General features: G+C 39.5%; 1 protein-coding gene across 1 annotated transcript in view; it reads right to left on the bottom strand.

Moving 5' to 3' along the window:
- Positions 1-24157, bottom strand: part of LOC136050322 (BEN domain-containing protein 5-like) — an 842375-nt gene that overhangs the window by 72219 nt on the left and 745999 nt on the right. The window contains exons 10-11 of the mRNA XM_065739166.1: positions 20453-20605; positions 6139-6301 (exon numbers count right to left, since the gene is read on the bottom strand). Coding sequence (XP_065595238.1) covers positions 6139-6301; positions 20453-20605 — 316 coding nt within the window. The remainder of the gene's footprint in view (positions 1-6138; positions 6302-20452; positions 20606-24157) is intronic.

Below are 24157 nucleotides of genomic sequence, written 5' to 3'. Positions count from 1 at the left end.
GCTAAAGAGCACATTCTCTGCCAGCACAGAGCAGAACAGAGCTGGCAGAAAGCAGGGACACTATTTACACGTGTCCACAGGGTCCTTATTTCCAACTAGGTTTGTAAATACTGATAGCACTCAAGTCTGACCTGCTTGTCCTACTTCGCCCAAGAAAGCCTAATGAATGCTTAACGAACAGAGAGTATGCAGAGCACTGAGACATGGGGAGAAATGGACCAAGTATGTAAGACCACTCTGAATGCAGCTGTTAACTGCAAGATCGTTTCCCACTCACATGCGTGGTATTTCATGCCTGGTTCCCAGCCAAAAAACAGGAATCGTATGGTTAAATCCTCAGGAAATGCTTTGAAGATACCTTCCAAGACTGATATTCTGTACTTCTGCAAAAATATATCATTCTTTAAAAGAAAAAAAAAAACAAAAAAACCCACACACTTTTATAATAATATTTTGCACTTTTATAATGTCTTTCATCTGAAGCTAACAAAGCACTTTGGGATACACATGCTAAGAAATCCACTGCACAAAATTACAGATATTCCTAAGTTGACTGTAGTCACTTGCCTTCATTTCCATTTCTTTCCTGATACTCCCAGATGGTGTCTGCATAGATTGATACAGTCAGTGCTACAGGCAATGAGATAAACAAATCTACATCCAAACATACCCTCCCTCACCACCCCCCAGCTCCTCTTAAAGTATTTCTCCACAGCACTGTCCACTATATTTTGAACTCCATGGAGGAAAGAGGTGCATATATGACAACACCATACAGTGCGTTTCAATTTGATTAAACTGCACTTCATTAAAGAGACTTTCTCCTTTTCTTAATTTTCTTTGAGCAGGTTTCCCTGTACATACCTGATATGAAAAAACACACAGATTCCTTCTGGGTATGAGCCAACAGCTGCAACCCTGAAAAATATCAGCTTCTTATATCATTAACTGAGTTTCCATGGTGCCCTGGGGCAGAGATATTGATGCTTGACAGCATTATCACTATAAAGTAACTTTACAACTCTATAATTTAACTCTATGCTTCCAGTAATATTAAGAGCATTTGAAATTGTGGCTGTAAACCTTGACACTCTTTCACACAGACTGGGGATTTGAAAGAGGATTTTGTTTTCTTTCCTCAAAGACAGCTGAAAACATGGTATTGAGAAAGAATCAAATACTGATGATGTGCAAGGAGGTCACTCTTAGGGAAATCTCTGCAGAATCGGGATTAATGCAATTTTTTTTTCCTTTTTTTTTTTTTCTTCAACATGTGGAAAGGAGCCTGTTTTCTAGGAGCTTAACAGAAGAAGGATAAAGAAGACCTCTGGAGGTCTTTTTCTGAGTATATGCCTGACTTAGAAATCATCTTGGCAACAAATTCTAACTCAAGTTCAAACATAAGCCATGCTGAGTAACCTCTGAGGAGCTCCCTTGGCTTTATCAGCATAGCCCTGCATATCTCATTGCCTTTTGCTAGTAATGTTGACTTTACTGGGAGGGAATGAACCTGCAAGGGGTATAATCTGGCACATGAAGATCTTCTAAGGATACCACTAACACAGCTGTGAGGATCAAGGCAGGCAGCTGCTAAAAAAGGAAACATAAAAAAGCTACAAATAGCCAAATATACTGCCCTAGAGGACTAGCAGATACATGAAGCTCTAAAAGTTATAGATGCTTTTACTATAATTGTTGTTTGCATACAGATTTCTTTTCCCCTGGACTGAAATACAAGTACTCTGTAAGAAGAATCTGCATACAAGTAAACGACTCTTTCCTCCAGAGTATTTAACTTCTCAAGTCCCCAGTGGTCAAGCAGCAGGCTGACAGCCTGAGCAATAAGAGTAAAGCCAGTTGGGTCCCAGCTGTCCCTATGGTCTAAGATTCAATTATCTGAGACACCTGAAGAGATTCCAACCAATCCAAGCTGTCATTCTGCATGTGCTGAGAAGCGTGCACACAAGATGTAGCCACACAGACATCTTTTACATCCATAAACACAAGAGCTCAGCACTACAACTGTACCCTGTTAAATGAATACAGTTTCCAGTTCTGTTTATATGATGAAATGACAAAAACATGTCTTTACAAGTAGGTTCAGCTACAGTGTTAAAGCATCAAGCTTATTTCTTGGCTGTTTGTAATGTGATAAGACTTGTCTTGGGATAATAGCAGCAATGTCTATTTCTTCTTTATTCTTCAAATGTGACTTCTAAAGCATTCTTTTGTTTTATTTCTTTTTAATCAAAAGAAGTATCATTGAATTCCTTCTACATATTGAGGACACTACGTCAAAGAGGTAAACTGAGGTACTTAGAAAAGCTGTTTGAAGGAGAATTATTCCATCAGACCCCCAGCACATGGTTTCAGTCTCCTGCTTGAATTCCAAAGCAATGTCAACAGTAAATCCATACCAGTAAATGATTAAAGGCCTATTTTTATGGGTGGGGCCTCTCCTACCTAGGGAAAGATTACCATAAAGATTAAAATACACAGTGAAGCCAAGGACACCTTGACCAGTATGGCACCCACCCTTTATTCTCCCTACAGCTACCAGACTACCATCACACCAGTTCTGGCCTTGTCCCCTTCATTTCTGCCTGCTACTTCTTGGCAAGGCTCTGGAAGAGTGAAACCTTTTATGCTCTCTTATGAGATGCCTGCTGTGCAGCAGGAATCCAGTTCAAACACTCTAAAAAAAATGAACCTAATAGATGTGAAAACTGTTGATGCGAGGTTCCTTTACCAGCCACTCTTAGGTCAGGCTGTGACAGCTGCTGATCAGTGGCTATTGAGGAAAGCAATTCTGGGTGTGCTATCAGCAGTGCTCAGAGTCCTGCAGCTGTGGATTCATCCTTCCTCCCCCTCTTTTATCCTTTGCTCCCTGCCCAGCTATGAAGCTCTTGTGTACCTAAGACAGCTCAGCAGCTGAGCTGCTGGTGGTGAATGCTATGGAACAGTTTACATGCCTCGTGTCATAAGCCCAGTAAATACCTAGTAAAACATGGTATTTAATGGAAGCATATCAGCTCATGTTAAAGCTTCTTTACCTTGTGCTGAGCAAACTGTTGCTATGCTGCCTTTTTAATCAGTTACCACCAAATGTGTTTGTGTGTGAGAAGGATTTTAAACATTCCTCTGTCCACTTACTTCCATGCAACAAACTGACAAGCTTACAATCCTCTTATTATGGCTTCGAAACACAGTCCATTCACTGTTATCTACAGCATGCTATCACAGGATATTCTGCAGAGCCAGGCTTATAGAACGTATCCCTAATGTTTCTTGTAAACCAGGTACATATCAGTTAGGCACAGACCCACCAGGTACATATGAACCTATGAAAGAATGTATAACAGGATGTTCAGGAAGTTACACCTGATGCAATATTCTCATAATGCAAAGCACAAGAGGCACTCCAGCAATAAATATCACTGATGTAATGCTAATTGAGGCCTGAGACATTCACGTAACCACTTTAGCTCTTTTTATTTTAGAAGAGAACAGAAATTCAACACTCCACAGAATGCTGTTATCCCACCACAGAGATCCCAAGACATAAACCCTCTGCACAGACTGATGGAAGGTCCTTCACTCCCAGATTTCATTTATTCTGCTCTTTGATTTTATAGAAAAAACCAGATGTAATCCCCTAAATGCTGAATCTTTGAGGTACAATTCCAACAACACAAGAATTCAAATAATGCTATTGCATTGAATATTTATCTCCCATTTTCTTGTCTGTAAGGTGTTTATCCATTTATTTCAGTAATTACTGTGCTTCAATCATGCAAGTCTAAACAAAATGCATAATCTTATTCATTGTAGAAATATATGTAATGCAGGCTCAAGTAAAGGTTGTGGTGTAGCTCCTAACCCCGAAGGAACATGAAAAGATTTAAAAAAAAAAAATCATACACTTTTACAGTGTCATGAAAGGGGGGTGGTACTTTGATCTTATTTACCTTGAATGCTGTTAACGAAAGAGACTGACAGGTAGAATTACATGCCACCAGTGCAAATAGAAGGCTATTCATAGTTTACTCTGTTTTCTCACCTGTCAAATGGATTTTATTTCTGCCAGGCAACTCTAGAAAAATGTTAGGCTAAATTAATATTTTTTAGATTCTCAATGAGCCAGAGTAGCTCACTTCTGAATACGGGTTATGCTCTTCTTTGCAATCTCTATTTAAGACTATGGGTTGTGTAAATTCTGTGGGTTCCCTAACATGAAAGTTGAGTCTCAGCCTGTAATTCTGAGGAAATTTGAGCAATTCCAGCCATCCTGATCCAGTTTCTATTAAAAAAACAACAAAGCAAGACAACTACAAGGGGAAAAAAACCCACAAACCAATAACTTCACTATGGGATGTTCATCATAAGAAACAATAATTTAAAAAATCCTAACAAATAAGACTTTGAAGACAGATTTCCTGAATACTTTCCCTACCAGTTCACAGTATTTGGCCTCACTATATTTTCTTCTTTTATTTGCTTGACTTGCTGCCTGCATGTAGCTAGATAGTTAACAGAAGCACGCCTGTCCTTGGAGGACAATGTGAGTTGACTGGCTGTGCCTTTGGTTCAGGTCCATTAAAAAATCTGAGCCTTAATTAATCACTGACTTGCAAATAGCTTGGAAGGGTAGCTCAGGCTAAATGGGAACATTCTGCAATTGTTTGACTCTTGGTTACAGTCACTTCTGTGAGATGAAAACTTCTCCCTTGCCAGGATACAGCGTGCACAAATCCAACCACTCCTGTGCTAGAGCAGACCAGCCTGGAGTCAGCCTCAAGCAGCTCCATTTCTTTCTTTAACTAGGAAACTGCACACTTGAGGAAGAGCTGTCATAAGTAGCCCTCCTGAATCCCATTGAAAAGGGAATAACAAAACCTACCAGGGCAAAATGACAGCAAAGCATATGACATGGGCAGACAGCATTCTGGAATCCTTCTGGAAAAAGAAACTAAGCCAGCATGACCTGCAAGTCATCAAGAAAAACATACTCAAGGGATCTCATTTGTGTAGGGATTCTTCCCGTTCCTTGCTGCAAAAGCTATTCTTGATAAATAAGATGATAAATAAGCAGTTGTCAGTACAAAGACTGCTAAGTGAGGAGGAAAATTAAAAGCGAAAATGAGGTGCATGTCTTAGGAGGCCAAACTACCAACATAAGGAAATGAATACCTAATTCAATGTGAAAATTTTGTCTTCAGTGGCAAGACGCAGGCATAATAGTTAAAATTACAGGAAAAAAAGACTTTGTATTCCAAATGCTCAAGACCTCCAAGTCATCTTAATACATTCAGTTTCCTCCCCCCAGATTTTACCTTCCATGGAAAAGCTAAATAAAAAAATAACCATGCAAATGATTCAGAATTATTTTCCAAAAGCTCCCAGGATAGAAAGACAAAATGAAACAAGACACCCAAGCTTAAAGTATAGGCACTGCTTATGTGGTTGTGTACAATGACAAAAAAGAAAAAGATAAAAACAGGTCATTAGACCAGAATTCTACAAACTGTTGGATACACTGAGCTAGCCAGATGGATGTGTGCTTTTTGAGCAGTGAGACATTGCACCTCCGAGTCCTCAAAAATGCGGACAACTTTGTCAGCTTTATTTGTTGAACTTGCTTTCCATTTCTTTGTCAACCAGTATTAAAGATCTGGCCCTGAGGCAGCTGCAGAACCTAATGAACCCTTTAGAGCCTTTTGGCTGCAGTTCAAAGGCAGAGAAGTTATTTTAACTCAGTACCAAAGATGCACTTTCAACTTGCTATTAAAACAATAATACAAACGCAGGTATAATGAGAGAATAAGGAGAGAAATGAAGAAAGAAATAGAAGATTGTGGAAGGGAATGGATCAGAAGCTCTCCAGGACTAGTTTCCATAATAAGTGTGTGAGACAATCTCCTACAAGAGGGAAATGGTTTATTTGATCTAATATGCCTTTCTCTTCTTGAATTTCCACAGTACGGAGGATCAATATGAGGGAAATTAAAGCATGAGGAGCAGACTCACATTTCCACTTGTGTGTTCCTATCTCAGCAAACTCTCATTGAGATAGAAGTATTTACCTTAAGTGCTCGGTTCACCTGCTCGGCAAGAGGAGGCAGAATTTCAAAAGGATACATGCTTCTTCTGTGTAAGGGACAGCAGAAGTAGTTCCACCCACGATGTAGCTGTAGAATGAGACTTCCAGGGTGTAGCAGTAGGATGTATCATTTAACAGCCCACCAAGAAAACGCCGGCCTGTCCCTGCTTTCACAGCATCTCGGTTGAAGGACGTACTGGACTGCCAGGGAAAGAACACAGAGACACGAAGAGAGTTCATGAGTGGGACAAGGGAAGGGTTGGGAAGCAGTCTGTTAAAATAGAAAGCAGTGAAGTTCACACTGCAAATCTCAATTATGTTATTTGAGACCGCAATATTTTTCAGTGGTGGCCTGGAGAGACCATTAATGGAAATGTAATTCTGGCACACAGACTATAAATAATGCCTTGCAAACTTTCACAAAATTAATCTCAGTTCACAAGTAAGAGTAGCTTTTCTTCTCCTTGTATGCATAACACTTAGAGAAGAGAAAGCTTGTTGCATGTATGAGATGAAAAGGAGCACTTTAGACCCTTCATTTCAAAAGTTAATCTGGATCATCATTTGGGTATCGTGTTTCTTCTGCACTCTCCTGTACCACAACCATTCTCACCAGCCTGGACTCTTGAAGCAAAGTAGAAATATAGTGGTATTTACATTTTAGTGAAAGTTTCTCACCTAGGACATTTGACTGCTTTTTAAATTAGGTCACACAAATTTCCACTTCACTAACTTGAGTGTTAACTGAGCATTGCTCTCCAGGTGGAAAAATGAACTGCACTGTGTTACAGCACTAGTAGCACAGTGTTGAAGAGAGTATTTTGTGCTGTTACTGAAGAACTGACTTTAAGAACCATGCAGCTTTATTACTATTCATTTCAGAGGTGAAATGGAAGATTCCAAGTATTTCCATAAACGAGTTTTAGCTCTGCTTGGAAGCCATGACAGTATATTGTTGTACTAAGGGACATGGTTTAGTGGGAAAACATTGGTGGTAGCTGGACAGTTGGACTGGATGATCGTGGAGATCTTCTCCAACCTTAGTGATTCCATGATTCTATCTGGAGACTAAAAGGAAGCTCACTGTTTGGTTAATCAGAGTCTCAGAGCCTCTTCCTATCAACTGTAAAGAAAAACAGAATTTGATTTTATTTTGGTTACCAGACCCTAATAACCATTAGACTGAGTCACTTTGGGCTTAGCATAACCTAATGATTGCTGAGGAGAAACAAACTAAAACCCTAAGCTTCATTGATCCAACTTAGTTTGGTTGTATAAAAAGCCCATATATCTCCTGGTTTAAGACTTTTAAGTTGCCAGAGAAAAGAGAAACATAAGGACCCTTAGCACATAGTTTACAGTTCAGTCATTATTCCCATGGTGAATTAACTGAGCTACAGAGTTCTCCAGTTGAACCTTAAGATCTGCATCTTTTCTTACTAACATAATGTTAGTATGCATCAAAACAGGGGAAAATAAGACTTCCTATCCTGTCTATAAAAAAAAAATAGACAAGAGATGCAATCATTCAGAATGCTAAAATTCTATAGAACAACAGAACCACACAAACACTGAAATGAGCAACAGTTCTTGATGAATAGTGTATACCAGAAGATATGAAGAATGGAAATACCTGTAGGCTTATTAGTATTCTGAATGTTTTGAAGTCTCTCATGTTATAAAAAGAAAGGCTTTCCAGGTTAATTAGAATAAGACGGAATTGGGTTTCTTATTAGCATTACATGTAGGACTTTCTAAACGTGATATTGTCTAAGTGGTAATGTAATATTGTGGTAAAAGTTACACTGAATTTATTCTGCTATATATATATCCTTTTTTTTTTTTTTCCTTCAAATTGCTTAGCAGAATCTTTGAGGGTGGTCTGAATACTTGTGGGACAGGGAGGTAAGGCACTGTTAAAGGCTGATGGGAAAATCAACTGTTAATTTGTTGTATGGAATAAAATAGTTGACAAAGTCTGGAAGAGGAAAAGTTTCCTGACCTCCTGCAATAGAAGCCTTCAAAAGACTCCTGAGACCCTGAAACTGGAGGAAGCTGTATCTTCAGTTAAGATAAGAAACAGAAAGGAAGATGATCATACTCTAGACATTTCTTCATAATGCAAGCACACTGATTTCAGTGGGTAGAGCTTCATGTTCAAATGAACATCTGTGGTGGAACATTTAATGTACTAAAACATCAGGCAGTGAATTTGTGTGTAAGGAGCCAGCTCAAAATAAGAAGATAACCTCTCAGAACACAGTTACAATGGTTCATGAGTGCAAACATCACTCACAAGAAAACTGAGCTAAGTCTATTGCTCTGCTCAGCAGAAGTAAAACGATGAAAATGTTGGAGAAGTGATTCAGACCAGGCATTAAGACAAAAACACTCCTGTTGTTACGAAGGTCAGGTACTTATTGTCACTGAGTATCTACGAAGATACTATGTTCACAAACAAACTGGACAAGTATCTGCCAAGTATAATTCATCTTTCTTTGGGATCCAGTTTGGACTCGAGGTCCTTTTTCAGCTGTAATTCCCATAATTTCAATCAAACTAGATAAAGGTTAGTAGTTGGATTTCTCGGAGATGATTCTTGATATAAATCTTACATAATATTTTCATCACAGTTCTTGGCAGAGTAAAGAAGAACCATGCCAACAAAATTTGCTGATGACACACTGTGGAATGAATCATCATTACGGAGGAGGCTCTGAATATCATACAAAAAGGCAGTGGGATGACTTTAAGGACCAAAGTGATAGTAGTCAGATGAAACTCAGCTGCACAAGTGCCAGGTCGTGTATTCAGGGTCTAATAAAAAACAATCTCTGCTATAAGCTGAAACCTCATCAGCTGGAAATAGATGAAGAGAGAGTCTGATGTATTACTTCACTGAAGAGATTTTTGCTTTCTGGCAGAAAATAGCTCAGAAGTTGGATCTAGTTATTGGCAAAGTTATACTCGCCGTATTTCAGAAGTGAATTGTAAATGGTTTAAGTAATTTGATGAAGGATTTTTAGGTGGCCAAAAAGAGAAAATAAAATTTGGATCTTTCCAGAGTTTGGATTTTTCATAATGCTATTTGGTGTTGTAATTTTCTTTTTTCTTTCTAAAGAAAAGTTCCAGTTTCACTTGTGCAAAATTATTTCAAATAGTGGCAACGGCATGAATTAAATCATCTGTTCCTTTCTTTGCCAGGTAGTGCTGCAGTTCCCACGGGGAAAAAAAAATTCTTGAGTAAAAAGGAATATCTCTGATTTGACTGAAGGTGGTTGAGATAGAGAAATGTAAAGTAATCCTTCCAAGTATGAACACATGCAGGTTTTGAAACAGCGATTTGGGCTTGGCTGTAGAACAATATTACAAGCAAGAACGTGATTTGATGCTTTAGAAGAAAATAAGGAAACAACAGATTCAAGAAAATTCAAGTTATGGCCAGGTCAGGCAGCAGGTACTTGCTTGAGTTCAATCTGTTATTCACTGTCTCAACTCAAGATAAATGAAATGGAAAAATATGTAAGCATTGATTCCTCACCAGAACTGATCTTGACAACTAATAATGGTGAAACAAAGAGGATAATATCCATGCATGATTATTGTAAGGAAATAACCTTTTGCATGCACATTTATTTAATCAAACTTTACTCTGGGGAAGAAAAGGGGATGAGATGGGGAAAGAATATAGGTACGGATGTCTGAAAATGAGTCTATTGTTTCTCTCTGGGAGAATCTATAGCTCTAAAACCCTTGGAAAGCTGAACTGAAGTCATCATTAAGCAAATGCACTGAGCAGGCACAGCAGGAGAACAGCTAAACAAATATTTATTTCTCTGAGGCTCAATCGCATGGGAGTGTCAACAACAGCAGCAGCAAAAAGTACAAAATCAGAGAAGGCAGGATTGGGGAAGAAAAACACCAAAGACTTTGAAGTTTTTAAATAGAGATATTTGTATAAAATCAACAGTAATTCATTATTAAAACACACAGATACATTAAAGCTCACAGAAGGACTCTGCCTCCTAGTATGTGTAAGAAAATTCAGGGCACAAATTAGCTAACTTCAGGGTTAGGAAGAGCCAAGTAATGATAATTCAGTGCTAAAGGAGCGGAGGAGGAAGAACGAAGGATTCTCTCACCTTCTGTTGAGAAGAAACACACCAGAAAATGGCACCTGGATCTTACAAAGTTGGGAGCCTCGAGGTGTACTGAACCACTCTCTGCATCTCGGGCATTTGTGGCAGATTTCCCAGGACTCCCTACCAGATCTCATTCCTTCTTCCCCATGCTCTGCTGAACCCTTTCTGTATGATTCATTTTCCCACTGGGAACAACGATCATCCAGGCAGTGCAAAGAAATTTGTAAACCAATTGGACAATTGTGGCAACAAGTTGTATAGGAAGGAAACACAGAAAAAATCTTCATGCAAATTCTTTACTGGAGTAGTCTCCAAGGGAAAAAAAAATAAAAAAACATTCTTGGCCCTTGGTCAGAGTTCAGTGTGCTAGAATCCCTGTATCCAGGGCAGTCTTGTCTGGTAAGGACACTCGACCACACAGAGATGGACAGTGAATTCAACAGCTTGGGCAGCTGCCATACTGCTAAAGGATATCCTTAGTTTCTGGGTGCTGCTCTGCTGTCCTGATAGGAACAATAGAATTAATGCCCTGAGCAGTCCATATTCACTAAGTAAGGGCAGGCAGTTTATTGACTATTTATGTATGTCCATATTGAAGTACAAGAAGGGCTTTAAAAGACAAAGAAGGGAAACAGCAAAACTCTGTATCTGAGGCTGAACATTCCCCAGTCCATCCTTTGGCTTCCTGGTGTATGCTGAGTGGTTCGGCTCAGTGTCTCTATGGCTTCACAGGGGATTTGTCCTGCTATAGCATCAGAAAGCTTTGGGTTGCACAAGAGGAAAAACAGGAGGCTAATCCAGTAAATCTGGGTCTACTGTTTTGATGTCAGAGGACTGAAACACCATTCAGGCTCAGTGTCAAGCTGGTGATGGATGGCAGCATCAGTTCTACCTTTCATTGGTGGCAGGGGAAAGGGACATGGTACAAAAACTGTTGTTCTCTTATATAAGAGCTATTGGGGAATGAATCTTTGTTTTCTTCTGAAATTGCTCAACACATTAGGGAGAAAAAGGATCGAGGCATTACCACAGTCAGACCTCACCAGACTCCTAGCATGGGAACCAGGCTATAGACTGCACATCATTTACGATCAATCTTGAGGTGTTTCTCTAACCCAGCAAGAAAGGAAAATACAAAGTACAAGATGACTCAGAAAATGAATTAGGAGAGAAATCATCAACCAGACAGAAATCTTGTCACAGGCCTTAACAGATTTAAAAAGATGAGTTTCTGATTTAACAAGGTCTAGGGGGTTCCTCTAATCCAACAGATACATCTTATCAGCTGTTCACATCTACTGAAAAACTATTGATTGCTTTATGTGCCTATGGAAAGAAGAAGCAAAGTGCATAGGGTTCTAAAAACTTGAGTTCTAGTGTGTCACTTGTCTTTTCAAAGAGAGTATCTGCAAACTCAGAGTAAGGATATCCTCCCGTGTGTCTATACAGATAGATGACATAGGTCCAGTAACTCTCCTACAAAAGGATGCAGCATGTTCAATTGTGTGCTCACAGAAGTCAGATAATCTTGTCAGAAATCCTCCCTGGAGAAGAGCAGAGACATAAAACTAGGAGGATCCATAATTAAAGAATGGTTTCATATTACAACACATAAGTAAAAATATGCTGGGTCACCTCACGCCATTTCCATCTGGGAAACAAGCTTTATTTCACAACTAAAACTGTCTCTTCCTTGAAGCGAAACAAAACATAAAAGCTCTCCACACCTTTTGCATATTTTGAAGTTGAGCAGTAAGCACTTTACCTACTGGGATAAACTGGGATTATGCATACAAATTGCTTCATGCCCTTCACACAAACACAAGCAGTGGCCAAGTGTAAGCAGAACTCTTACAACCTCACCACAGTTCTCTACTGATGCTGCTCTCCTAGCTGAAGAGCAAACTTTATTTCTAAAGCAGATCTGACCTCTATAAGCCCTCAACTCGCTGCCCCAGTGTAGCAAAAAAAAAAAAAAAGGGCGATAATATAAAAGTTAGTAGTTAGTGCTCTAGAAAAAAAGGAATGACATACTTGCCATCAAGGAAGAATAGACATGCCATTGGGAAATAGACTGGAGCCCAGATGGTGTCAAATCTATCTCAATGAAGAGTTTTACACTACCAGCTATAACTCACTCACTCCTATTTTCTAGAATGCTTTATTGAAGTCTGTGGAAGTTAGAAAGGGAGCACAGAAATGCACTGACTTTGAAATCTTTGCCACGGAAGACTGTAAATAGTTCAGTTACCAATTGCAATTCTTCTGTTAGCTCGTCCACAGGGTGCTATAAGGGATGCAACAGGCAGCTTACTTTTCCCATATGGATAGAGCTAATTACTTCCATGGCATGGCCAGCAGTCCCTGCTCTGAGCCTGCCACTCTCACAGCTGTTAGCTCATCGAACTATCTTACCAGCAAAACTGATCTCCTTACTTCTTCAGAAGCAATGAAGAAACTTCTCACTTCTAAAGCCAACTTAACTCTCTCCTCACACCCATCTCTTACCAGCTCCATTAACTCTCTTAATATACCGGAAAGTGTACGTGTTAGTGGGTGGGTTTTTTTTTTTTTTTGGTGATAGACAATCAACTCCATGCCAACTGGGTCTTGAGATGTGGAAATCAAGGCATTCAGGAGGCTGCTATCAGGCAGCCTTCTTCCAATTTATTTTACAAAGAAGCTGTGGATAGCGCCTGAAAAGTAGAAGTATTTAAGAAAAAAGAAAAACACCCAAAACCCAAAAACCCAAAGGCAGATGGAAGGATGATCTGAAGGAGGCAGCAAGTAAAGAATAATAATTCTGGAAACAGAGTTGTGATGAAATAGGAACACAGATCAAAATTGCTCCTTGACTCATCTCACCTTACAGCTTTCTGTGTTTATGATGCACAAGAGAGAAATGCATTTCATCTCAAAATCAGTCGTGACTGCTGAAATCTGGGAAATTTTGAAAAGTTAAGGATCATTTCAAAAAAGGGATCCTCCTTACTTGGAAGCTTTCCAGATCCTTTATGGACTGCCAGATTGGGTTGATATTCTTGTGGAAAGAGTTTTCTTGCATCTTTCTGACAGTTCCACAGTTAACAGTTTTTTTTTTGTATCTTAACTTCTGCACTTGGTAGGGAGCACTGAGGTGATCAGCAAGCCTTGGGTTTAATAAGAGAGTATTCTCTGCACTGGAGAAAAAGAGATTTCAATTTGCAGAAGTCTGAGAGAAGTTGTACAGAGGAGATCTGAAGTGGTTTCCCAAGAATTCCTAAGAATGTGGAAGAGAAAAGCCTGAAACGCAAATCTTAAGACCAAATATTCTCAAACCCTAAAACATTTCCACCAGCTCTACTGCCTGGCTCATTTTTCCTTCTTCTTACTGCTTGGGAGCAGCATCAGCATCACACTGTAGGAGTACCATGAAGATAACCTGCCTAGCACCACACACACATCTGCTCCTTCAGGGTCTTCATTATTGCTCCTGTGTTTGTGAAGGGAAACCACATCTTTCCCCCATCCCTCCCAAGTGTCTTTCAGTCATGCCTGCTTGAGCTTGCTGACAAAAAACACACATTTGAATGGCCATTAACAGAAGGACTAGAAGGAAGAAGCTTTACAGGCTTCCAGTTTATGCCTCAAAACAAAATCTACCAGATTAGCTTTTCTTTCAAGACAGAAAACCAACTGGGTTTCAAGATTTTGTCTTTTCACCTGCAGGAGCTGCACGTGTGAAGATTACCCAGCTGGTAATCTGTGCTCTGCTCCATTCAGTGCTGTGTATTCAGCTCCACTGCCTCTCTCTGCACCTTGGACCAGTTACACTGGCAGCACCAACATGGGCATTTGGCCTGTTTTAACGTTCCCCAGAACCCACCCACATGCACTGAAATGGGCTGTACAAACAGCTCCCACCTCCCCAAGCTGTACAGCACCAAAGTGCACCCCTACAGAGCAGAGCAGATAGATACTTGTAAGGGATCTGCACATGCTTCTTGGTAATAATGAAAAAAAAGATCTGCTTTCCTCTCTCCTTCCCTTTTCATTTTATTTTATTTTTCTTAACAAAAAATAAAAACCTAAATGCAACCTCTGCTTCCCAGAGCACATTCCTTCCCAAAGATGCCAAAGCTGGCATTTTCTAGTCTAAGCTCTACAGAATAATCACACCATTTAGAAAATAACTTGTGTCTCTGGAGTTCTCACTTTCCCTATTTGTCAGTAGAAAATGAGACATTTCCACAAAATATACAATAAAATAGCCTTTAGCAACAGCCTGCAATGTTTCTTTTTACAATAGTTTTATGAGCATGTGTGCAGTCTCCTGGGAGTGCTTTCATAATCATTTATACAAATGATAGAAACTTAGGACAATGAGAAGCAGAAAGGGAAATACAACCAGCACACATGCAGTTGCTTTGAATACTCTGCAGAAAAAGTGGTTTGTTGTGTGGCAGAGACCTTCTGTTCTCTTGTCTATCCAGCACAGGAGATTACAACCTTTCCTGAGGAAATCTTGTATACAGTACACTTGGTCCTTCTGGACTCTCTGACTACTCCAGAAACAGTTCTCTGAACCAAATTTTGTTCTACATGTTAATACAACACATACTTAAAGTGATAATACACAGAAGGAGATCCTGGAAAGGGGCCAGTTTTCCAATTCTTGACCCAGTTTCCACCCTCCACAGTTTGAGCCAGTGCAGTGAAATTTCACAAAGTCATAGAATCATTAGGGCTGAAAAGACCTCTAAGATCACCAAGTCCAACCCCAATCCATCCCCATCATGCTCACTGATCATGTCTCTCAGTGACAGATCTCCGTGGTTCTTGAACACCTCCAGGGATGGTGACCCCACCATATCCCTGGGCAGCCTGTGCCAGTGCATCACTGCACTTCTTGAGAAGAAATTGTTCCTAACATCCAACCTGAATCTCCCCGGGTACAACGTAAGGCCATTACCTCTTGCTCTAAATTTGCAGCACTCTGCAGGAGAGATGTCTTGCATTTGAATGTGAAGGAGTTCCTTTCATTTGTGCCATTCTAGGAGGCTGTCAACTGTTCATAGCACCTTGGCATTAGACAAAAATAATGATCACTCCTCAAAAATATTGAAAATATGCTACCAAATTTCTATAAAAAGTTACTTCTTCTGCATCTAGCCAGAATTTCTATCTGTGTGGGGATGAAAAAGGGTCTGCCAAATTATATGCACATACAACAGAGCAAGAAAGAAAATTTACTCAAACACTTTTACACTTTTCCTTTTCTTTGCAATACAGCTTAATTCATCCCTCTGTATTAAAAAGAGGAGTGGACTGCTTCAGCAGTAATGGAGCAGTTTCATTTAGCTGTGACTGTCTTGTGAGACCAAAATCTATCATGATCAGAAAAGAACAGGCTTTACAGCCTGTTCCTTGTGCCACCAGACAAATGTTTCCTCTCTCTCCTCACCCAGCCTCCAAGAATAAATAATAAATGTATGGAGAAACTGTCCAAGAAGCAAAGCAGCGAGCAGAAACGCATCCCAGAGGGGCAATAAAGTAAATAAAGCTATATTCATCTTCCTGGAAATGCCTTGCTACAAGATAATAAAAAAAGGAGGTAGGATCATTTCTTGTCCTCCAGGTTTAACGAGATTCTGAGGAGATCTGTTAAGCTTTCGTGATGTTAACAAAACTACCTGAATGCAACAATGCAACTTATTTATGCTTTCTTGGATAAAGGTCTCCTTGGCCTGCACAGCAGAAAAGAATTTAGGAGATGGCGGCTGAAGTGAGTCTGGGTTTTACTTCAATAAATTCCAGGTCTGAGAAACCTGCTCCCCCATTCCCCTCTCAGTCACATGCAACACAAACTACCTCTTCTTTATTTCAGAACAAATTATTGAGTTTGCTCCTTCAGTGTTCACCAGTTGTTATTACTCCCTCTGGCACTTGTGCTAGCACTTCCTTCAGAGATAGACCCAAATGGACTGGAATTAGTAATATGGATCGGAAGACTAAGAAGGAGATGTCTAGCCAGGGTAAGTGACAACAGCTAGTCAGGACTGCCACTGGTAGATAGAGGTTTGCTGGAAGAAACTTGCTTCCCCTAAGAAGGCTTGGATGGGTAAGGGGAGTGCTGTGGAAATGAGAAGAGTAGACCTAGAGGACGTAGATAAAGGGAAAGCAGCAGAGAATACAGATAGATTAAATTCCCTTACTTGATCATTCAAATTTAGACATCCAAGCTAAAACAACTCAAATGAATCACAACAACAAAGTCGTCTTTAACAACAACAACAAAATGTAATGGGCCAGACCATTCCATGTTTGAGATCTTTCATCTTGCTGAGACAATGGCACTCCCAAAAGTATGTTTTAGGTCACTATGTTATGACACTGGAGGGTTCCTAAAGGAAATTGGGTGGGTCCTTGCACAGAGATTTTACTACTGAGTGCGCAGCATCCTTAAACCGTGCAGAAGGCTAATGTGAACTCCTGCCAGAGACAATGGCACTTGGCAAATGTGGGTCTTATTCTCTGATTTCCCCAAGCAAGTGCTTTTCTACCTACTATTTTTCTCTTTCCTGATATGACTGGAAGCTTTTGCAGTATGTGGACTTTCTCTGTAGGGTTACTCAATGTCCAACATAAAGGGATCCCAAGTCACTACTGAGGTCTTGGGCAAGCCACAGTACACAAAAGAGGATGACAAAAAGTATTTCAAAGGCTCTGCTGGAAGGCTGAAAGCAAGAAAATGAAACAAGAACTCAAAGGTGTCCCAAGTAGCACCAGTTTTGAGTCAAGGGAAAAAAAATACCCAATAACAACAACAAACACCAAAAACCAAACAACAAACAAACACAAGACTAAGCCAAGTACTTCTAGCTAGTCCTTTTCAACTCACTGAGAAGAAAAGCAATCTTTACAAAATGACAAAGCCATCCATGAATGGCTGTGGTTGTTTCTTTTAAATGAACGAGGGTGAACAGATGGTCTCCTCTCATACTGCCACGAAGGTCACAATTAGCCACCCCTAAGACTAGCACAGGTTCTTGAAACGTTCAAGTGCTTGTATCTGGTTGTTATGACTAATCCACTCCAGAACAAGAAAGGTCAAATGAAGAACACCCCTCCAAATACTGCAACAACTCCTAGCTGTGGCTGATGTGTAATGCACTCCGACGTGGTGTCAACAGCTGCTTCTGAAAACCTAGTGAGTCAGTCTTTCAGAAAAGCTTGTCAGCTCTCACTGTTCGAGTTTTCACAGAGATTATATTTACTCCCCAGTGTTTAAAAATAGCCTTCCTGAACCTTGAAATCATAGAATGTTTTACTTCCAGAATTGTCCTTTCCCTCTGAGACAGCTTCCCAAGCATGTCTCTCATGTATTTGAGAGCAAGCCTTCCCAACTCTTCTTTCATTCCCTTTTCCCTTCACACACTGACAGCCAAACCAAAGGCAGGCCCCAGTTTCTGGAGCCACATACAAATAAAGAATTTCTGACTCTTTTCACAACTTCTACCTTCAAACCACAGTCAGCCCTCCAGCGTACTGTGAGGTTAAGTGTTCTCCTCAGCAGATAGAGTACAGAGACGTTATGTGACTTGCCTTTGGTCCTACAGCAACACGTAGACACACATCCCCTCTCCGTCCTGTTTTAATCACCAATCTCCCTGCATGCTGTCATTAAAATAGAAGGCCTATTGGAAATGACAGGTGAAGAAAGCAGTCCAGGCATGAAATGCACCCTAAAGTATATTAATAGAAGGTTGCCACAAAATGGCACAAGGCATTTGATCGCATCATCTCGGCTTGTTGTTCATGCTCCTTTGCATCTGGCTGCGTGATTTCTGCCAGACTCTCAGCTGGAGGAGCAGGCTAGGATTTGCCTGCTTCTCCTAAACCGTGCCGGGCTCAGCTGCAATCATGCAGAGCACTGAAAGAAATCCCTTTGAGTTGGGAATCATTCTGAACATGTAAAACCCAGACAAATGACTGCTTCTCCAAAGTGAATCCCATTTCACAGCAAGTAGGTTATTAGTGTGGAACTCCATACAAGTAGCCTGCATTCAAAAGCCCTCTGCATTATTAATAGAAGATGAGCTTTTGACATCAAAGGAGAACCATTATGTATGCTAAACGGTGGCAAAAATTGTACCCGCACTTCAAACCTTTTCAGTTCTTTGTCCCTTGTAAATCAATCAAGGTTGACAGGTGCTTTAAGGAGAGTAATCTTTTCAATGATACTGTCAATGGATAACATAATGGAACATTGTCTCTGTGCTGTGTGAAGACATGGAGCTAGTCAATTATGGACAACACTTCATGCTGCCGCCAGTTTTCACTTGAAGTGCTGCTGTTGAAGTATTATAATCCCAACAAATGGCCGCAGCAGCATACAATGTAAATGAGACCTCCTGAAGCTTTGGAAAATTAATTAGTAACAACAGTGGTCCATTCCCACACTTTCAAACACCCGCCTGGTAATGTTAACGATGCACTTCCCCCCCTTCCCTTTGAGCAGTCAATAGGGCATATTTACATACACTATTTTTAATCTTCAACACTTTTCTTTCCCTCCTTTTAGAAAACAGAGGATGCTCTGGATTCTTTTCCTCTCTTTTCAGCAGCAATATTCATCCTTGATATTTCTAACTAGTCACATAACTGTTATGGGTGCAGTTGAAAACAAGGGAACAGAAACTTTCCCACTTAGAGCAGTAATATCCACTCATCTTGCTTCCCAGACATGGGACACAGTTACTGACTCCTTTTTCAACACCTTTATCCTCTCAGCTGTTCTGAGAAGAATGGTTTGACTGGGTGGCAGGGGAAAAGCTTCTGGTCTCGAGAGATCAGTAGAATGTGGGTTGAAAGCTTAGTGCTCTGAGTGCAAGCAACACCGAAGTCAAACTATGATGCTCTAGATGCCAACATGGACGTCTGATGGCTGGTTTCTACAAAAAGGAGTTTGGAAGTCAAAGCATAGAGATTGTTCTGTTTGTTTAGCTACTGGCTTCCATTTCCTACATCATTTTCTCAAAGATTTTCCCACTGTTAACTGTGACTTCAGCTAAGAGGAACACAGTCTCCCACAGTAACAGAGAGAAAGCCCACGGTGATGGAAATAGTCTTTCCCAACTGTGGTACATTTTGCTCTGCAGGTTCAACTGCTTCTGTGTCTCGTGCTAGATTTTGTTTCTCTAGAACTAAACACATGGAAAGACCCTCCTTCACTCTGTCACAGGCTGCTTGAGATGGCTGTGTAGAGGAGGAAGGCACTATGCCCAGCTGGAGGAGACTCATGCTTCTCTGTAACAGGATTATGAAGTATAAGCAAGAAAGGGATAGCAGAGACTGAGTGGGTAACAAAAGTGGGTAAGAACATAACAGATGTAAAAACAGGACCCAGAATGTAGGTTCTTCCACTCCTCCCTGCTTGGTGCAGGAATCCAAAGTGATTTTAAAATGAGCTTGTTCCTACCATATGGTGCCAAATGTCACCCACAGGCCTTCCTCCTGATGACTGAAGGATGTCCTACATCCACCAGCTTCTCCAGAGCAACTGCAACAAGTGCTGGATAAAGATCTTTTCCCTCTATTTGAAGCTCACTCCAAAGATACATATCCTTTACTTCCTCACTTATGTGAGTTACCATCTATTTCCAATACTCAGGGAAAACTACACACCAACTTTCTTCTAAGTGACAAAACATATTGAATGATTGCAGATTTTCTGGAATTTTTTTTTATAGCAGGATCAAATAATTTTAAAAGCATACATAACCCTTGTCATGACTTGCAACACAAAATTATCTAACCTTTTCTGTCAAGTTTTTTTAATCTCTGCTTGATATTATTCCATTATTTAAAGTATACAAGTCAAAAGTTTGTCAGTGTAATGTAATCAAAACACTGAAACAATAAACCTGATCCATTTGATCAAAAATATCTTCTGATAAAATGTAAATGTACTCATAAATCAGAACCAAAGCTTATAATGTGGGAGATGAAGAACCTGCTCCTGTTCATACATCTAATAACAATACATGAGATCATAATTTACCACTCTGGGAGAAGGTAAGAGGAAAGATTATGGCTAATCATGACTAAAATTTTAAGTAGCCCTATATTCATATTAAAATAAGATTAGCACAATTCAATTAAATAAGAAATGTATCATCAAAAATAAACTAGACACACACAAAGATTATTTAAGAGAACTTTTGCTTACATATGAGAAATCCTCAGCATTCTGACAGAGCAGCTTGGGGAAAACGGCCTGTCGCTGAAATCTTTCCTCGTTTTCGAAGATATTCCCATACATGAAGCCATTCATCATGGTGGAGTGGGCATGGATGTCAATGTAGAACTCCAGGTTAATTTTCTGTTAAGGGAAAAAAAAAAAAGACAACACAACATGAGATAAATCATAACTATGGTATGTAGGTTATGCCTTCTTTAAATCTAGTACAGCCATCCTCAAATATATCCATGGTGCCAGTTCCAGAGAGTCATGATTTACACACTGTACTAATTCATCTAGCCATTCACAACTTCTTACAGAACATTGACAGACATTTCTCTATCTGTCCTGAGCAGGCTGGAACATTTATGCAGCATAGGATAACTTGCAAAATAAAGCTAAGTATTCTTTGCTTTGCCACAGGATCAGTGCCACTGATAAAAATATGTACCTTCCAGATCCAGAGCAAGATTGTTAAGGCATTACTGCATGGCTGCGCATTACAGTACACAGATGTATCCTTTCTGGCAGCAAAGACAGGCTCAGAACTATATAAATAAGACTTTCTTCAGGATTTCCCGTGCAGTTTATTTCTGTTTATAAAGACCACAAATTTCTAATCCTACTTTATACATGTAAATTTGTTTTACTCTGCTTTGTAGTATCCAACAGAAAAAAAAATCCCAAAAGCAAGTGCTTTGATTGCCTCTCTGCTTGTAGCAACTCTTGCCAGTAAAATGCAATGTGCAGCTCTCCAGATGCATCTGGTCTGCACACAAAACTTGCTTAGGCTACTGGAGAATACTGAGCTACACAGCAGTTGAATGTATTACAAAAGCAGTTCATGTGACAGCAGTGTCAGCTCTTCTAGAGAGTCTCTAATTGGGGGAGAACTACATTTGGTGTGTGATACTAATATGATACAGATTTATGTTGCCTTGGCAGAAAACCAATGTACAATACACAGCGAATGTTTAGTTTAATTAAACAGCCTAGAGAGAGTAATACTGCATCTTATTAAGTCTCTCCAATGTTAAGATGTTAGCTAATGCTATATCGATATCTGACCATGCTTCATAGGAAATGGAACATTTAATCGTATTTGTCTCTAAAACAATAAATTGTCCGCCACTGCCAAAACATTTTTTCTGTGCTGTAGAGGACCAACAGGGCAATAAAGCACACATCTGCAATTTGGAGATAGAGCACTAAAGAGAAAGATTAGCAACGACAGGATGAAACACCACATATGATTTTCTTCCTCTCCAAACATACACAAATTAAAAACCTAAGATTGAATAATGTTGTTTCTTTTTTTCCCTAATATCCCCATCAGAAACAGAATTTGCTGAGATCAGATGTACACCTCTATATCACCATGAAACTGATTGTTTTGTAGTCTTAAAACAGTGACTGAATGTTGAAGTGAGGAGATAATCTAGTTGCAGTGGGTATTTGTAAAGCATGAATGTCCTTCAGAAAGAAGTCAGTGACCTAAGACATGTTTATCGTGGAACAACTAGAAAGAATTATTCATAGGGATGTAGTTATTAATGTGAAGTAATTGAGAAGCTCAGCAAGATAATACAATAGTCAAGTATCATTTGTGTCTTAAACAGAACAATTAAAAGTGGTGCCTTAGATGGTATAGTCCGTGCTATCATATTTTACTTCTTCATCCATAATTCTCAAATTGTTTCCAAAAGAAACAAAAAAATGCACTGAAGCACAGACCAGTAACACAAGTTTCCATGTTATTAATTCTGCAATTCTATGATTATCTGGTAAAAAAAATTAAAAAAAATCACCTGTAGAATACATACATGTAACTGGAACCTCAGTTTAGCTGACCAAGGCATCCAACCTCACACAGTAGCAATAGAGTATTTTTCAAACTCTCTTGGTAAAAAAATACTGATAAAGATGTTCAGGAGAATTTTAGACAACCTCTTGGGAGTGCTGAAGTTTTTTGAAGATCTTTCTTGTTCATCAAATACATTTTAAGCCAGTTATTATTGGCGAGTGAACACTGTCTTGCGCAGGCATCACCTTGACCTAAAGATTACATTTCCAGATTGCTCATTTGGAGACCATGACATTCAACACAGAACTCATCACCTAGACAATTGATCAAACACATTTATCCAGCTACTCATTACAACATATTTCAAGACTCATTTCATAAGTCTGTCAACAATTACTTTTCAACTGTTTTTCTCTGTTCTTCATTCCTTACCCTCCTAGTGAACATACTAAATCTCAATTTCACATATTCCTGCCCACTAAATATAGTCCAAATCTGCAATGGTCCACTCTATTCAGCAAGTTGTTAAACACCATTAGAGTAATTGCCAGTTAGACACACTGCTCCCAGACACTGCTGTATATGAGCAGAACAGTATTTCGTTTTCACATTTCTTTTCTTCTGATCACATTTGTTATTTTAATCAAAAGGAAATATCTTGAGCATTCTCCATTATGGAACAGAATGACTTAGTTCAATGTTAATATCACACATGAGTTCCTAATGAAAAAATTCTCTTTATTCAAAGGCATAGAGATATTCTGGCCTCCACACAGTTGGTAACGACCCACCATTAGGATATTAACTCAAAATTTGCCTCTTGTGCCCGAGTAAAAGAAACTTTGTTTGAAGGCATTTTTTGCAGAAGAAATAGGGTAATCTCCTGAACAACGAGATGTGGTAGACTGTAAAGGGAAAATCAAGTCAGTAAATGTACGTGTCTATTTACATGTGTGTATATGAACAGAGTGCATAATCTAATCCGGTGGATACACTGTTAAACCACATGGACATCTGACAGTATCCACTCAGCAGAACCTATCCTGACTACAGCTTCTAGGGCAGTAGCATCAACAGGTGAGAATAGGAATACATTTAGACATGGCTCAAACTCTGATAGTCACATTTGCTTCAGCTTTTAAGCAGAAAATAATGAATAACAAAGCTCAAGCATTTCTGGCTGCCATCTCTGCCTTCTGAGAGACTACAAGTTACATCCTACAACATTATATTAAACTCATCATTTTCTGCTTTAGAGGTGGAATGCAAAATGATTCCTATCCCTTATAAAAGTCATCTATTAATTTATTTCTTTTCTTTGTGCTTACAAGCAGCAGCAGAGAGCTTCTCTCTCATGCTCTCTTTTTTAAGTAAAGCTATAATTACCAGGATGACCCAATCATACAGAGTTGGAGGAAACAAATGCAGACCTCTTTCTTTACTCCGTGTGTCAAAACACTCACTAGATTGACAATGATTGAACCCCACTTCCTAGAAAAGAACAGTTAACATCCTCTCCTTTGAAAAGAACGGTCTTTGCCTCTTCTTGATGCTTACCACATAAAAAGAGAGTAAATGAATAAACAAATTTCTGCTCCAAAGTTTATTTGAATCCCTGCCTTTATGACACATACTTTTCACTGTTCTCTTGGGCCAGAATAAAACTTCTGACAGCTTGAGAAATACACACATAAATTAGGGAGCGGAACAATGGAAGAAACTATGGATAGAGAATGAAAGCACATTCATTGTTATGATATGAAGCAGTCAAAGTAGCACTGAAACTGGAAACTGGTGTATGATATAATGTGAAGTGTTTTAAGAAAACATTCTCACTTGTCTGCATTTTTATTTCATTAGTCAAATACCTTTGGAAGGTCAGTAAGGAG

This window comes from Cyrtonyx montezumae, unplaced genomic scaffold, assembly GCF_038088225.1.
Source record: "Cyrtonyx montezumae isolate F1298 unplaced genomic scaffold, pur_monq_1.0 scaffold_1, whole genome shotgun sequence".
NCBI classification, from domain to species: Eukaryota; Metazoa; Chordata; class Aves; order Galliformes; family Odontophoridae; genus Cyrtonyx; species Cyrtonyx montezumae.
This window is presented reverse-complemented; position numbering and strand designations above follow the sequence as displayed.